This window comes from Nothobranchius furzeri, chromosome 4 (assembly GCF_043380555.1).
Source record: "Nothobranchius furzeri strain GRZ-AD chromosome 4, NfurGRZ-RIMD1, whole genome shotgun sequence".
Lineage (NCBI taxonomy): Eukaryota > Metazoa > Chordata > Actinopteri > Cyprinodontiformes > Nothobranchiidae > Nothobranchius > Nothobranchius furzeri.
The window spans coordinates 19,376,350-19,394,392 of NC_091744.1; the positions used below are offsets into that span (position 1 = coordinate 19,376,350).

At 40.7% G+C, this 18,043-nt stretch overlaps 1 protein-coding gene across 2 annotated transcripts in view; it reads left to right on the plus strand.

Moving 5' to 3' along the window:
* The window catches only part of asah1b (N-acylsphingosine amidohydrolase (acid ceramidase) 1b), a 45,114-nt gene extending 33,013 nt beyond the window's left edge, over positions 1–12,101 (plus strand). For both annotated transcript variants that reach the window (XM_054743805.2, XM_054743806.2), the window contains 12 exons: positions 9,654–9,744; positions 9,818–9,904; positions 9,976–10,054; positions 10,135–10,209; positions 10,286–10,331; positions 10,416–10,560; positions 10,661–10,715; positions 10,782–10,863; positions 11,084–11,215; positions 11,496–11,619; positions 11,727–11,783; positions 11,873–12,101. In XM_054743805.2, coding sequence (XP_054599780.1) covers positions 9,654–9,744; positions 9,818–9,904; positions 9,976–10,054; positions 10,135–10,209; positions 10,286–10,331; positions 10,416–10,560; positions 10,661–10,715; positions 10,782–10,863; positions 11,084–11,215; positions 11,496–11,619; positions 11,727–11,783; positions 11,873–11,962 — 1,063 coding nt within the window. In that variant the 3' untranslated portion in view covers positions 11,963–12,101. The remainder of the gene's footprint in view (positions 1–9,653; positions 9,745–9,817; positions 9,905–9,975; positions 10,055–10,134; positions 10,210–10,285; positions 10,332–10,415; positions 10,561–10,660; positions 10,716–10,781; positions 10,864–11,083; positions 11,216–11,495; positions 11,620–11,726; positions 11,784–11,872) is intronic.
* The last annotated feature ends 5,942 nt before the right edge of the window (positions 12,102–18,043 follow it).

Sequence of the window (18,043 nt, forward strand, 5' to 3'; positions counted from 1 at the left end):
CCTGTAATTACAATATGCTTACCTCTCCTATTGTTTCGGGATCGGGGCTCCCACTCAAACCTTTAAAGATGACCTTTAAGAATCAGGAATGTAGATTCTTTTTCAAAAAAGTTTATTACAAGACCAAAAAATACAAAAAATGGGTAGATATAAGACTGATCACTTCCCCCAAGGAGAAATGCTAATCCTAATAATTAACTAAGAATAATCAGTTGACTTGCGCCAACTGTAAGTCTTCTTCAGCTCCAGGCTAACACACTCTTTTAAAAATTGCAAAATACAAAAAATAAGTAAATATAAAACTAACCTATCCCCTGTGGAGGATGCTAATGCTAAAATCTTCCTGAGAATAAATGGTTGACTTGCGTCAACACTAACCTGTCACTCTCTAACTTGAAGTACGACTCTCTTCTTCTCTCCCCAACGACTGACCTGTCTTCTATCCCAAATCTGCTCTGTCTCTCACTGTCGACTGCCCCAACTCTTTCTCAGCTCTGCTTCTAGCTGCTCTTTTTATGCTCTTCTTGGGACAGCCTAGGCAAAGTAAAAGTTTTCCAGTTACACATCCATCATTATCACATGACAGCAAGATCATGGGGTAATTTATCAGTTTCATACTTTTTAGCTCAACTAGTGTCATTAGTGTCCATTAGTGTCATTTTTTGCAACTGATCTTCAGCTTCTCCCGAAGTCCAGGATTCTTCATGAAGGCTTTTTAGCTCAACACAAGACATTTGGTGTCATCTTTGCAACTGATCTTCAGCTTCTCCCGAAGTCCAGGATTCTTCATGAAGGCTCACACACACACACACACACACACACACACACACACACACACACACACACACACACACACACACACACTCACACATACTTGTTTTTAGTGTTTGGGGGGGACTCACCACTAAAACAAACCCATCCATTGGGGTCTCCTGGTATTACGGTGTCATTTCATTGTTGTTATTCATTTGATAAAATCAGTTGGTTTATATTGATTGATTAATGCTTCAGAAGGAGCTGAAGGATGATATTAGTTAATAAATATATAGCCAATTAAGATTTTTGACTCAGATTGGATTTTGTGTGTTGGCTGAAAATCTCTGCTCCTAACGGATTTTACGAACTTCAGACAGACTAACCAGAGGTTTTGGATTCAATTAATTTTCCCTTTCTAATTAGAATGGGTGGTGCCCCGTAGATATATCTGATATCCAAATTAATTAATAAATCGATAAATATTTCCATATTTACGAATTTATTGAAGAATCCAAAAAAGTAAGCAAAAGCTTACAAATTATTCGTTGACCCTATAACCCCAACACAACCAAAACTTTCTTTAAGCTAAAGCTGAAATAATGGCCAGAGGAGACGGCAGCACTCGGGACAATTATTATTCCTCAAAGAAGACAAAGTGGGAAGTATGGGCATTTTTTTGGATATCTGAAGAATGTGGGAGGGACAGTTGATAGAAGACGGCTATCCTGTTTGCAGAACGTGCAGTGTCTGTGAAAGGCAGCAACGCTACGTGGCCATCATAATGTAGCCATTGTCTCACGACTCCGCCACCTCCAGTTCGCCACTTTTCACAAAATCTTCTGGTTGCCACTGGTCCTGGTGGTTTTTCTTCCAGTTCGACGAGTTTTCTTTTGGAAGGCTGGCTGACTCCAGTTGAAAACCGCCACATTTCACCGCTAGTTTTAACACGAAGCTAACTGCTAACTTGATAAACTGATTGAATGGGATAGGTGGAAATGACGTTGGATGTGGCGCTCACGTTTCGCGTACGTTTGTGTACGTTGCATGCAGGCGGGAGTTCACTCGGCTATTTTCTGACGTTGAAGCCCAGAAACGGAGATTCTAGCCGCTCAGTAATGTGTTCACGACTGAAAGAGAAAGTTTTCTAACTAACGTCCAGACAGAGCTGATATAACTCCAGCGAGCAGCGACATGCTCAAACCAGCACGACTCTGTGGTTGCTGTCGTTGTGTTTCTTCCCCGCCACACAACGACGTGGTCAAGCTGCTCAGACATGTTCATCAGCACAAACCTATGTGAGCACCTGTTGTCATCTAATGTCATTATTATGATGAAGATGAACAAAACAACAGAAGTCTCCTCCTCAGCTCAGATCAACCCCATGATGCAGGTATATGGCTGGAACAGGTGAGCATCACAGTAAACCAGTGGTGCAAACTGAGTAGGGCTGCAACTAACGATTATTTTCATAATCGATTAATCTGTCGATTATTTTTTCGATTAATCGGTTTGTTATTGTTTAGCTATTTAACCTATACAAGTGATGAATACATTTCAGTTAAGAAAAAGAAAAACGTAGGAGAATTGTGCAGTTGACTGCAATCAATTTTATTGCACATGAACACAGTCAGTGGTGTAAAATGAGCTAAGCAGTGCAAAATATCAGTCCAGAATAATTTTTTGGCATCAAAATATAAGAGGTAAATTCCATAAAAAATTATGTAGAATCTAGAATAGAGTTTTTAAGTGGTATGCATTGCTGGGGGGTGAGTGTCTTGTTCCCCATGTAGTTGTCCATCGTTGCTTGTTTTTTTCTGCATAAGACGCTTTTTCTGCGTAAGTCGCTTTGGACAAAAGTGTCTGCTAAATACATAAACATAAACATAAGAAACACAAATTGACTGACATAAGTACACATATAAAATAAAGCAGCACACACACTACAACACTAAATCAATATTATATTATTTGAATTAACAATATACAGTGATCATTTATTTTTGATAAAAATGTGTTGTGAGGCGTTTTACAGTGTTAGATAGTAAAACAGCCTTTTAATTGTAAAAACAATGACTTTTTCTGAATTTCTCCTGTATTTAAAAATTGAAAGCGTACAACTATGCCGCGTTATATTCACCTGGACACAGCTCGTCTGTATATTTTTCTCCACGGAATTGTCCTTTTTTGAATGAGGACCATAGTTATGGGTTTGTGCCGTTTTTCTCTTAACGAGAACATTCTTATAAACAGACGTGCTAAATTTGGCAAGCGCATGATTCACAACACGGAGATTTACGATTGCATTTAGTCAATCAAAAGTAGAACACCGTAGACCAGTGGTTCCCAAACTTATTTAGCCGCGCACTCCCTTCTATGTCCCAACCATGTCGAACCCCCCCCCTCCCCCTCCCCCCCCCAGCCCCCACATCGGGGCATGGCTCTCTCTCTCTCTCTCTCTCTCTCTCTCTATATATATATATATATATATATATCAGATGTCAAGCTAAACAGACAGGGTTAAAAAAATTCCCCATCACTTTCATTTTTTAAATAGTAATTAATAAACATTCAATACCATTACAATTTCCTTTGATTTCATTTTAAATAAATATTTAGAGTGCCCAGGTAGAACGTAAACAATGCAATTTAACGGTTTTCTTAAAGTAGGAATGTTTAACCTGTGTGGTCAGAGCGCTCTCCTTCCTTCTGCTCTGCGTAAACCTGAGCTGATCACCTACTTGTGCGTAATCAAATGTCAATAGGGGACAAGATATAGCCATGATGTTCACTTTTACCTCAGACCGACTTATTGCTGTTTTATGGTGTGGCTGAATCTGTGATCTGCTGTCATGCGGACTGGAATAACAAATGCTGCAGTAAAATGAGATGTGGTCAGGTTCATGAGGAGTCACTGGCTGGAGCGGACCCGACTCATCCCAGAAGCTAATATCTTAATTTGACCTTGAATTAAAAATAAGCTCTTAAAAGTTTTTATCACGGTGGAGGCAGCGTTCATTTCTGCTTTCAGTCTGACGGCACGCCGGAGTTAAAGCAGCGTGTGCGCTTATTGAATCTGTGCGTGTGTGTGTGTGTGTGTGTGTGTGTGTGTGTGTGTGTGTGTGTGTGTGTGTGTGTGTATGTGTGTGTGTGTGCCACACACAGCCGCTCAAGTCACCGTGTCTCGCGCTATTTAAACCAATGTTGTAAAATGACTTCTGCCCAGCCCAGATGTGCTCACTTGTGCACCCGTGAGCCGTGGTTCAGCCGGAACGCGTCTGACCTCTGACAGATGCACTCTGAACTTCAGATCTTCAGCGCGCTGTCAATAGCCTGAATGGGAATCATTTCTTGTTATTTTGTTACATCCACAATGTTCTGTGTGTGAGGTTTACAATGTCAGAACACCTGCATGAGACAGGTGTTAATTACAATCTGCCAGAATGACTCACCACCTTCAGATTTCTCCAACACCGTTAAAAATGATCAAATACGGAACATATCGGCGTGCGCAGGCCAGAGTGCTGAAGCTCGGCGCATTATTCTTATTATGAAGTTAGGGAACATGTGGAGGACACGCACGCGTGCGACGGAACATATCGGCGTGTGCAGGCCAGAGTGCTGAAGCTCGGCGCATTGTTATTATGAAGCTAGGGCACATGTGGAGGACACGCGCGCGCGCAAAAATATACTTGTTTTCAATTACATTTATTGTGCCCACTTACTTTTTCTTTGGCCCACCCACAAATGAGTTTCTACGCTAATGGTGACATATGACAGACTTCTCTGAGCTCCTTAGCCATTACACTTTTCACCTCGCGCACCCCCTAGCGGCAGCTCGCGCACCCCCAGGGGTGCGCACACCACACTTTGGGAATCCCTGCTGTAGACTGACGCGATAAAAAAAACATGTTTATCATTCACTATAACGAACTCAGCTAAAACACTAAGTCCCAAATTTGATCTGCGTGTAGTGATCGTGTTTATTTTCTGTTACTTACCGGGCTGGCCCTTCCTCTGCTGCATCAGCCCCCACATGTTTTCGTCTCAAATGTTCACTTAGGGACGTCGTGCTTCCATGCCATGCTAGATGGTTTTTGCATATTTTGCAGGTCACCCATCTTTTCATGACATCTAGAGTGACGTGCTCCCATACTCGTGAGGTTTTTGTCTGGGGTTTCTCTTCAGTTTTGTCGCTTCTATTTTTCTTCCGTATTTCTTCTTGTTCCGCCATCTCTCACAGCAAGATGAGTGTCAGTAACGTGATACGTCATGAAAACCGAGGGTACTTATTGGCTCGTTTCTTCTTCTACGGCTCCACTGGTAGATCAGTGGCTCATTACTGCCACACACTGGCGGCAAATTTAACAGATTGTAACCGATGTCAGATTGTGGTAAAAATAAACTTTATGCGGTAAAATGTGATTATTAAACAACTAATCGATGACTAAAAAAGTTGTTAACTATTTTAATAATCGATTATAATCGATTAGATCGATTAGTTGTTTCAGCTCTAAAACTGAGATTTAAATATGTTGGTTTTATGCTCTTTTTCTGCTCCAAAACATGAAAGTTAACAGGTGAGATATTGCATTTTCATTTAAGATAAAATGATATTTTTATTTTGTTGTTGGCCCGTGAGAAAAGATTTAACCTACAGTAAACAGGAAGTGGAAAGGCTGCAGATAGATGAATAGAATAGAAAATCCCTTTATTGTTCCTCAGTGGGGAAAGCTAGATGCCACAGCAGCGATGACACTTATTACAGGAGAAAAAGGGAGAATAAAACATAAGAAAAATGAATAAACAAGAAAGCATAAATCCTGAATATATTTTAAAAATGCTGATTATACCACAAGTAATGAATACCACTGATGCCTTTTATTTAAAACTGACTTGCTCGTGTGTAATTTGTTTATTCCACATTCAGTGTTAATGCAGAAATATGTTTGTTTCCTAATTTAAAGGTTCAAAATTGCATATATGTTGATAAAGAAAATGTGCAAATTTGCCGTAATTTTTTCAAAAAATCTTAAGTTTGGCCCTCGACTCCATCCCAGACTTTCATTTTGGCCCCGTGTGAGTTTGAGTTTGACACCCCTGGCTTAGAGGGAGGGAGTGAGATGCCTGTGATCCAGTTCTGGAGCTCATGCCGGCTTCTGTGAGCTGGATCCGACCCAGACACCAGCGAGCCAGTTGAGTTGGTATATTTAAAAGCCGTGCATCCTCTCCTGGTGGTCCAGGCGGCGGTTCTGGTCCGGTTCCCACCTGGAAACCAGCTCTACTGGCCCACTGAGCCGCACGTCTCTTCTGGTGGTTGGTTCTGACCTAGTTCTGACAGTGATCTGAGCTCCAGAAATCCGCATTTAATTTTTTTAACCCCGCCACGGGTCTCCAGAGCCCAGCATGGACCTCCCTGTCCCAGTACCGACCGATGCGGGTTCCGTCTTGTCAGCTGCACAAAACGTCCTTGGGCGTAGAGATAGAGGCGTTGTTTCTCTTATCTGGAAACCCGGGGACTCGATGTCCAGACAGGCTGGAGTTGGTACAGCCTTCACACACTAGTTTATCAACATGAACACAATCCAACACTAGTAAACACACACTCTGACTGGATAACATGACCTCGACCCCAAAACTAGCCACTCTCCACACTGAGCTGAGGCAGTGCCTAGCTTCTAACTCCCTTTGGTTACGTCAGAGGTTCAGATTTAGAAAAAAAGAGCCTATTTAGAAACTTTGCTGAGAAAGGTCACTTTTTACTAGAAATCTCTGCTGTTATATATTTTAAAACTAAATATCCACAATCTGCATTCCAAATGGTATTTTTTGGACAGCAATTTATATGAATTAGAAAAAAGATTTAACCTGCAATTTGCTTTTTAAATACCCTTATTCCTTTTTTAAATTCATTTAACTGACAGTGAAGTTGTTAATCCAACTTCTTTGTTTCCCTAAGAAGGAAATCATACAAATAATCTTTTCTTCTTTCTGGTTCAGTGTAGGATAAAAACAGTCAGCATATAGTTTTCAATCAATGAAAACACAGGAAATTAGTACAAAATAAAACAAAGCCAAGTGTTTAGGATAGGGTGAGATATAAAAGGTAAACTGATGGTCCTTTAAAAAACGTGAAAAAAGTGAAGATGCCGAAAGTTCCTTTACATCTGTCAGGTTTCAGGGCTGTCGCTGAACAATGTGGAGTTTCAGCTCCCTCTAAGGATTTTCAATTGGATTTTGGTCTAGGCCACTCCAGAACCTTGATAGGCTTCTTACGAAGCTCCTCACTGGTTATCTGGCTGTGTGATCATTGTCATGTTTTAAGACCCAGTGTCAAAGAGTTAATTTACATCTAATTAACAGACCGTGAGACGTAAGATTCCATAGTAAATATGAAATCAACCTTATTGGGTGATTTTAACCAGAAGATTGGGACTTTTTATTGCAGGGATTATGTAACACTTGTATTAAGAGTCACCTTTAAAACGTTTAAGAAGATTTATTTCCAAACAATTTAAACAATTTTAAACAAGACTAACTCTAAGTGATGAATGGATCTGGTTTGAATCAGACTTGAGATGGATGGTGTATGTGTGAGTGATGTTGTAATCAGAACTCTCGTATCCGGGGAAACAAGTCTGAATAATGTTGTGATGTTTTGATTTTAGCTATGATCAGAGTTTGATCGGAGTTTCATAAACACATGAGACGCCATATTGTCGCTCTACAAATACCCTTGACATGAGACCTCCGTACAGATCCAGACTGCCAGGTCCTCGGACCCCCCTTTGGCACTGGAGCTGGTGAAACGGCGTCAGCAGTACAACAGACTAGTCTTTGGGTTGTCTCCAGGTAAAAAGCGACAGTTAGTTCACAGCGTCAGATGAACTCCCCTTGGGTCAGTGAGTTCAGCTTTTATTCTGAAAGGAACCGTTGCTTGGTTGGTAAAATGCAACAGATTTTATCCAGCTTGTTGGTTCATTGCTTAAAAAGGAAGTCCGGATGGCCGGTTCGATACTTCGCTTAGCATGCGGTGAACTGCAGAGAACTCAGAGAACTGACCTTAAGATGGCGTGGGAACTGGTTTTATTAATCTGGATGTTTTGATTTCTGGTCGAATCAAAGTTGGCAGATTTATAAACACCACAGAGACTATGCCACACTTCAGAAAGGAAGTTTCTGATTGGATGAGTAAACAATGTGTCATGCGTTTACATTACGTGTAGTCATCATGTCTAGTGCAGCTAGATTAAGTCATATTACTTATTAAAGCATGTTATTCATAACATTGTTATTTCACAGATTGGTCAACATCTTATTATTGACTAACTCTTTGCTTGATTAGCTTTATTAAAATAGTTATTTGATTTATTAAAAGGAAAGAGTCCTTTATCTTCATTCTTCTCTTGAGCTGGAAAGAAATCAGTTTAGAAGCGAATGCATGACCTTGAGGCAGTTTCATGCAGCTTAGTGCTGTGTCAGAGGCATCTGTGGAGAGAGGGTAAATGACCTTCGGTGGAATGGCACCTCCATCACGTTACACCAGCTACGACTCATCTTCAATGCTCTGACTGAGGGAAGGAGTATGTTGCTCAAAATCTCACAATAAAAGGCCCCATTCATCCTCTCCCTAATACAGCGCAGTCGTCCTGTCCCCCAAAGCATTAAGCTTCCACCCCCATGCTTCACAGTAGGGATGGTGTTGTTGGGATGCAACTCATCCTTCTTTTTCCTCCATTTACGGTGAGAGGAGTTTAAACCAAAAAGTTCTTTTTTGGTCTCTTCTGACCACATGACTCTCTCCCATACCTCCTCTGGATCATCGAGGGGAGCCTTCCGTGAAATGCATGATTTTAAACAATGACAGTACAGAGTTCTACTGACCTACCTTTGAAACTGTGGTCCCAGCTCTCTACATGTCAATGACCAGCTCCCCCCATGTAGTTCTGGGCTGATTCCTCACCCTTCTTATCATCATTGATACCCCACCAGGTCAGATCTTGCACTGAGCCCACGTCCGAGGGAGACGGACAGTCGTCTCAAGCCTATTCCATTTTCTAACAATCGCTCCAACAGTTGATCTATTTGCACCAAGCTGATTGGCAATTGCCTCATAGCCCTTTCCAGCCTTGTGGAGGTTCACAGTGTTGTCTCTGGTGTCTTTTGACAGCTCTTTGGTCTTATAGTAGTTGGAGTCTGACTGTGAGGTGGACAGGTGCTAATAATTTAAATTATTGGAGTAGATGTGGACTTTTTAATAAGTTTTTGAGAGCCAGAATTCTTGCTGATTGCCAGGTGTTCAAATACTTCTGTGCTGCAGTGCAATACCAATACATTCTTAAAAACCATACAATGTGATTTTCTGAAATAGAAATTTTAATGCTGCCTCTCACAGTGGGAATGCACCTAAGTTGTTAATTTCAGACCCCTCCATGATTTCTAAGTGGGAGAACTTGCAAAGCTGTAGAATGTTAAAATACTTAGGTTTTCATTGGATTCACATACATACATACATTTTTTTTCTAATGGCCTGCCATGTGCCATTATATATTTTAAAGACATTTGCTTTTAGCTGTTTCTCACGTTGGTTAATTTACATCATGCCTTTTAGTTCATCAAAACACTTTTGCTTTAAAAATGTTTTAGTTTGTTTCCCTTGAAAAGCCGGTCTGTAAAGGATAATTGTGGATTATTTTCCTATTTTTCTTGGATTCTACAACTAATACCTTAGTTTTGATAGCCTGTCAGCAATTGCATTAAGGTGATGTAATAAAACTGAGCATTTTCATCATTTTCAACACTAATTAATTTCTACTGGCATGAATAACTTAGGAATTATTTCTGCATCAAAACACGTTCAGTTTAAGATGAAGCAGCAAACGTTGCTCTTTCCACTACAGGTTCAGAGGACCCGTCAGCTGGTACACAGTGGACCTCGACTTGCCGCCCAGCAAGAGATGGACGGCTGTGATCACTGAGAAAAAACAAGATGTAAGAATGATGCAGAGGACCAGTAGTTAGAGCTGGTAGGTCTGGAGTTACTCACGAGTTCCTTATGTTCCAGCTGATCAGCTTGATTCAAGCCGTCAGAAATCTGGCAAATGCTTTTGTGCCCAGCGGGAAGCTGATAGAGCTGGTTGATATTACACTGGTGAGTGACCTCCACCTCTGAATGAAAGCTGTATATCAAAGGTTTCATGGCTGTGCTCTCATTATTTACAGCCTTTGATGGCGAACACACTACCAAGTCCGTTTGGTGAGGAGATCAAAGGAATAGCTGAGGTTTCAGGGGTTCCTCTTGGTATGGAAACATTTATAATTAAAAATCAGCTGTTCACGCACCATACTAACCTCTGCTCATTTTTTTTTGTAATAATTTAGGTGAAGTGGTGTTGTTTAACATCTTCTATGAGATTTTCACCGTGTGCACCTCTGTTGTAGCAGAAGATAAGAACGGTGAGTCTGAAAGCTGAAGTTTATTCAAGAAACTGAATAATATCACAAATTCTTAAATCTTTTGGGGATTCAACAGGTAACCTCCTTCATGGCAGAAATCTAGATTTTGGGCTGTTTATGGGGTAAGAACGCAAACGTTTCCACACTCTTGTATATTTAAGCCGAGTCTTGGCTCTGGTGTGTGTTAGATCTGGTCCTTTTTGCAGCTGGGATGTGAAAGACAAGTCGTGGATCATCAGTGAGAAGCTAAAGCCTCTAGTGGTCAACCTAGACTTCAGAAAGAACAGCCAGACGGTTTTTAAGTCCACTAACTTTGCTGGCTACGTTGGCATGCTGACTGGTATCAAGCCTGTGAGTGATTTAATATCCTAACTGGAGACTCAGTCCGAATAAAACATGGAGTTATTTCTCTCAGAAGGATTTAAAAGCATCTGCTTGTTCTCTCTGCCAGCACACCTTCACCCTGACCATGAACGAGCGCTTCACCCTGGATGGAGGATACATCGGTGAGTTTGGAACAGTTTTCACAAACTGAATGTGAAATGCCACGATGTTAACGTGTTCACACACAGGAATCCTGGAGTGGATCATGGGACAGAGAGACGGGATGTGGATGAGCTTTCTCACTCGATCTGTCTTGGAGAATGCGAACAGGTACCCGTGTTTAACGTTTGTAATGCACATGTAGAGCTAACGTTACGGCATTAAATAGGATGTTAAAGCATCGAATTCTGACAGCAATTACAAGCATTTGAATGTACTAGATGTACTAAAATAGAGATTAATTGAAAACACAAGAATTAAACTTGATTTGAAAGTTGAAGCTGAATATTTCTTCATGAAGCTAAATGAGTTTTATATTGTTCCTCGATAGCTATGAGGAAGCCAAAAGGCAACTGGCCGAGACGAAGATGCTCGCTCCAGCTTACTTCATCCTCGGAGGAAACCAGAGGGGGCAGGGCTGCATCATCACCCGCTCCAGGCAGCACAGCATCGATGTGTTGGAGTGAGTACCGAAGGGTTTTGTTCACACTGAATTTAATTCAGAATAGTTTTATATTTTTGAGACTACCTGTAAGTTGTTCCTGCTAAACCACAACGAAAAAGAAAAGTAATGGAGAAGTGAGTCATGAGTCTCTGACTCGTTTTTCTTGTGAAACTTACATAACAAGCTGCTTGTGACGTCGATGGTTTCAGATCACCTGATTTAAGTTGGGAAACGTGTTTGAGTGTGGCTAGCGGTCACGCTCTAAGTTGTTTTTTTTTTACTAACTCCTTGCACTCAGGATTGATGTGAAACTGGGTCGTTGGTACGTCCTGGAGACAAACTACGACCACTGGAAGGATCCGTTTTTCCTGGATGACCGGAGGACTCCTGCCATGAAGTGTATGAACCAGACCACACAGGCAGTAAGTACCCATGGACTGAATTTCTCTCCAAAGGACATTTTAGCTTTGAAGTCTAACAAAAAAAAAATCTGGTTCTTTACCTTTGATCTGTTGCCTTTTTTCCCCAGAGAATCTCTGTGAATACGCTGTACGACGTGCTCTCGACTAAACCCGTGTTGAACAAGGTTAGCCTTTTCTTGTTTGCTTTTACTATTCTAATCAACTCTGGTTGGATCAGGTGAAACATTTAAATACTTTTAAACTGTCGTTTCAGCTGACCACATACACGGCTCTGATGCAAGTGTCAGAGGGCAAACTGGAGTCTTACATCCGGGACTGTCCAAGCCCATGCATGCCTTGGTGATCCTCTGATTCCTGATCAGTTTGGGGATCTTTGCACAAAATGTCAGGCTTTACAATGGTTTCCATATAGATTTACTGAGCAGAATTGCTGTTTTAACCTTCCCACTGTCTTTATGGGTGACCCCACGAGGAAAGTTGACCATTGAGCAGGATTGATAGTTTATGCCTTGAGGTCCATGTGGCAGGGGTGAGGCGGTGCTCACTCCTCACCCCTGCCACATGGACCCAATGGATTAACAATCAACCCTACTCAATGGTCAACTTTCCTCGCGGGGTCACAACTATTAAGAGAGTGGGAGGGTTAAGCACTAACGTCATCTGATTTAAGCTTTAAAGTAGCACTAAACCGTTTCCTGCTCCTCCGCCCTACTGGTTAAAAGTTAAATTACAACTGAAGCAGCCTGCTGTAGCTAGTGCTAATAATGGGCTAACACAAACATGAGCCAGCTGATACTAAATAAGCCACTAAGTTGAAAGATCCACACTATTGAACAAATAATATTATTATTTACAAGTCCAGAAGCAAGAAAGCCAGCTGGCTTTCACCATCAGCCCGTGATTTCTTTTAGCCTCCTTTAGCTCCTTCAAACAAGTGTAGGTCGCGTGGATGTTCACACTGGTTTTAGCTCTTTGCTTCACCTCCTAAGACGGGTGTGTCCAAAGTGTGGCCTGTGGTTCATTTGCGGCCCTCTGAGTGGTTTTGCATGGACCTCACTAGCGTTTTTAGAATTGTGGAATTTAGTCTCTGCCGGAGGCTGTTAAGATAAATTCATATATTTTAAGTTCAAATGTTTACTACTATATCGATTTTAGGCCTTTTTTGAGCAGAAAAAAAATGTTTTATTTCTACATTTTTGTGGCCCGTGAAAAGTTTGAACTTAATGATTTTGGCCCTCATCTTGAAAAGTTTAGACATCCCTGTTCCAAAAATGGCTGCTCCGTGATGCCAACAATAAAGAAAACTTTTTTTTCTTGTGGTTATTTTTTAGGGACGGTTAGCAAACTGAAAAAGTGAATTGCTAGCCTTTTATTAGTTACCAGCACAGAAAATAGCTAACAGCTGTAAAGCAGGTAAAGAGCGCCCCCTAGAACACCTACCTGCTCCACAAAACTAAGTGCAGGATCTGGCCAGCAGAGGGCTGTCAAATGAGACCAATGTTAAAGTTCTAGCTTAAAGTTAAAAAATCTATTTAGTAGGGCTGCACAATATTAGGAAAACCTGTGATATTCGATAACTGTGCTTAATATTGCGATATCGATATCACTCACGATAAATGAACAAATACTAAAGTATGCAGTGTTGATGTAGTCTGGCGTGTGACGTCTGCTCTGGTTTCAAAGCAAACAAAAACTAATGCATGAATTCCATTACAACATAACATTTTTATTGCAAAAACATGCAGCTGCACCTGCTACTGTATTAGCAGCTGCACCTGCTACTGTATTAGCAGCAAAACAACAAACTGCATGCATGCAGTTTCTCAGTGACTTTAAAACATCACCTCCACGATAAAACTTTTTCTGATGTTCCAAATACAGAAAAACATCCCTTACCAGGGTTTTTATAATAAATAAAAAAATCTGAAAATAAGGTTAAATGTTAAATAATAGTTAACATCACTTAAATGCAACAGCAAATTCTCTCATTGCTACTGAACATTTTCTCCACTTATGTGGTTATGATATAAGGCTGTTGCTGCTATTGGGAAGTGAACTGTGCTGGGCCAAACTAGGAGAATATTAAGATTTTCTGAGGGAAAGAGAAAAACAATTGTCTACCTTTCAGAAGAGGAACTGGCAAAAAAATACATGGAAATTATGTGAAAATGTTTGTTTTTAACCCCAAATTGAACAAGTTTGCCTAGAACTTAAAAAGCAGCTCGGTTGATGAAACTGCAACTATGATTCTGATAACAAGCTAACAAATTGAACTAGCTCCTCTAAGATAACCGGCTAGCAGAGCTTCTGACTGACAGTTTATGTGCAGCAGCAAATCAACTATCCTGATTAACAAGGTTATAAAAGCTCATGAATGAAAAATCACTTTGATGTGTGGGGGAACTTTTCCAGGCCCTCTTTAGCAGGGTGGGACTGGGAGAAGAGTGCTGTAGCCTTTTAGCTGGAAGCTAACCGGAGCCTGGGGCTAACGTCACCACCCGGTGGAACACTAGCGACATGAAGGTGGGTTGGTTGGTTCGCCGGCACGTGTCAAAGTCAGCCCGGTAAAAATGATTAACGACACCGAGCGGAGTCACGTTCATGTTTGAAAGCAGAGCTGATTCCAGAAACCTCAGCACAAAGTGCGTTCATTGCTCTGAGCCAGCATGACGAAAAAGGTAACGGTGCCGCTAACTTTCCATCCTAAGGGTCTACGTAGGGGGCGGGTGTATTACGTGAACGGACCCATCTGATTGGCCGCATATCAGAAGGGCTACATTTGATTGGTCAAATAATACTTCCGCGTAAAAAACAGAGCTGGTTTACAAGAAGTTGATGTATGACACAGATGGAAATGTTGAACCAAACATTTATCGCCGTTTTTGACGTGCTTTGCGATGGGCCTATCGCACGTCTTGTTATCGCGATGACGATAATTTTTCGATATATTGTGCAGCCCTACTATTTAGTGTTACTTTAACTGTGTGTAGTCGGGCACTTTTTAAGAAGTGGCAAAACTAAATCCAAGGTTTTGTTCTATGAGGGAAATGGACATCAAACCTGTAAATGTTTTCTTGTTCTTAGAGAGAACTGAATGAATCCAAATTTACATGTTTATGTAAAATGCACAAATGATCACTAACAAATGTACCTCTGTACTGACTAATTTTTCACATTTTAATGAATAAAATGATTTTCAAGTTTATTCCCCTCCTCTTTTTAATTCTCATTATTATGAGATACTATCTCATTATTATGACTTAGTATCTCATAATTATGACTTAGTATCTCATAATTATGACTTAGCTAAGTCATAATAATGAGATACTATCTCATTAAATGTGTCTTTGTATGAAATCTTAAGTTTCTTTGTGTTTAAAATGGTTTTGTAATAAAAAAAGAAATTGAAAGTTTATGGTTTCAAATACTTCTGTGGTCAATAAAATAAGTCATCGGTTGTTGTTTAGTCTTCTTTAATTCACTTAATTTAAATCTTATCTTTTGAAACTAAACAGAAGCCATTTAAAATGATTATTCATCTAGCAAACAAAATATCACAAACAAGAAAGTGCAGAAATATTTAATTTTACTGCAGATTTACATTGAATTTCCTCCACAGTAAGTCTTTACATTTAAACAGCAATGAAAACATTACAATAGTGTATGTATGACTCCATGTCACGGGGAACTCGCTGAATAAACATGTCATCTGTGGTGTAAACAACAAAGTCACACCACTCACATGGAGAAATCAACATTTGACCCCCGACCTGCCAGTAATGAGGATGAGATCGCCACAGAGAGTAAACCTTTTCTGAGCATAATAGTCCACAAAGCTACACACATTTAGGCATTTTATTTCCAACAGGCCACACTCAGGCTGCCCTCAGGATCATACATCATCCCATCTGCTGTTGAACCCATCCATGGTGCCTCAGGGTGGATCAGGACCCCACAAGGGTAGTGGCTTACCTCTCTTACCTTGCAGTACTCCTCGATGGCTGTAGGCTCCAAAGCAAGACCCCAACATATGTCATCATTCTGACTACTTGTTCCCACAGGCTGTTTCACAAGGTTCTCAGCAGAACCTTCTTCCCTGGTGTGACACACTTATCTAAATTTTGTAGAAGTGATGTGCCATCTCTTTAGTTGGTGCCGCTCCACAGAAACTCTGCGATTGTGTTCTGTTCTCAGCTTTGTATGATTTCCCCAATGATGTTGTGAGGGATGTGAAATGATGATGTTCAGTAAACACAAATGCACATGCAGAGGGTCCCAGTCTGGGGCCGTCCTCACTGGTAGTTGGTAAGATGGCCCGCTTCCCTCCTGCACCAAACCAAACGTGGACCCAACCAGAGGTACATCACCAGAGACAGCCATGGTTGTCATCACCGGAGCCTCATCTGCACCAAGTCCGTGGTACGCCTCCTGCACCTTCAGAATGAAGCTGTCTGTCATCGGGGAAGCTAACTCCTTTTTACAAACTGCTTCTGGGGAAGAAAAACAAAAGTCAAATGGGGTGTGTGTGTGCATGCAGTCCAGAAAGAAAAACATACCTTGTTCATTCTACCGGTCTCCTCTCTCTTGGTCTGGCTGATATGATGACCATGTCATTAACTGGACCTGGTTTAATACCTTGTTTCCAAATAAAAACAAGTTTAAAGGTTATAACAGAAATATGTATGCACATAATAATAGTATCATTAAAAGATTGTAACCTTGGTTCCCGTTTTGTGCCACTGTTGTTCAGTTTCTGTGCAGCTCAACACTGGGGGGGGGGGGGGGGGGGGGCGATGTAAGTTTCAGCTGGGAGAAATGTGCCGTCTGGTAGAGCTGAGCTGCCACATGACATCACAAGGCTGCACCTGCCACACGTACACTGGCACCCCCACCGGCTTTGAATCCCTTAGCACAATCTGTTACAACACAGAATATTTGTTAGAGTACAACTGCATTTAAAGAGGGACAAACATTGATGATTAACTTCACTTTACTCATTTTAAAATAGAAGAGTAGAACAAGTAATGGAAAAAATTTAAATTACTGTAAACAATGTTGTGCTTCTGTACGGAAGTGTATTACCATCAGTGCGGGGAAAAAAACTCAGGACCAGTATCTTGTAATCACGAGAAATTTTCCTGTTAAAACGTGATATAATTATCGTTTTAACAAAAAAGTATCTCGTTATTACGATACTTTCTTGTTAAAATTATAAACTTTCTCGTTAGAACGTGATTTATATCACATTTTAACGAGATTTTTTTTTAAAATAACGTGTTCTATAACTTGTAATAATGACATGAATAATAACGGTAAAACGGCGACATCTCGCGGGATGTTTGAGTCTCGTCAGGAAGAAACGGAGGGAGAAAAGATGGAGACTCCACTGGAACCACTTTGTGCCTTTTTAAGTCAGCGTAACTTGTCTGAGGAATGTATTTCTGCAATGAGGAGAGACAAAGTAGGTGACACATTTTAGACGCTTACCTACCTGAAATTAGAATCAATTTAACACAGTTCTATGTTACTGAATGTATCTGCAGTGTGGTGCCGTCTACTGGTAATATTAACACCCAGTTTTAAATGACATTTACTTGAATTTTACTTGTATTTTACTCATCTAAGCCTAACGTGTTCATAACCTTTGCTTGTTATAATGATTATTCATAGGTTTATTCACTTTTTATTGTGTGGCACAACAGAGCAGTAACTTCAGAACATTCTATTAGCCTTCATGAGCAGGTTAATGACAGCTGCCTTTATCAGCACCATTAATTAATCCAGTCAACTACTGGCATGCTTTAATAGGTAAATATTTGATTTTATACTAATCTGTGCTCAGTGTGTTGAAAACATATGTTAATTCATTAAAAAAACAACTGTAAAAGGTAAAAATAACTGCTTTATTTACAGATTTGCATCTCTGAGGCTGAATGCATGGATGACAGCTGTCCAGCTCATCTCCAGTGATCTGATTCTAACCTCAAGACTTTGGGAGGAATAAGAAAACCACGACGGTATTCATGGATGCAGACAGGGAACGATTGCATTCCCTTATTAGGGCATACTTTTCATTAGGGTTAAAACATCAAGAAATTTTGCTGTCACTCAGCGCTGTTGATGGAATAGTGATCAGCCTCCGGACACTTCAAAGGATTATGTCAACACTGAGGCTTCACAGAAGAAAAAACAAAAGTGACATTCTTGATGTTGCATTATTTCTTGTAGAACAGCTACAAACATTTGGAAAACTACATGGATACAAACTGCAACACCTTAGATGCATACAGGAGGGCTTTGTTGTCACTCAGAATACAATAAGACATTTGTTGAAAATTCTGGATCCCAGAGGGGTGGAGTTGAGGCAGCGCAATCGCCTCAGGCGTCGACTGTACCACAATCCTGGACCAAACTTTGTTTGGCA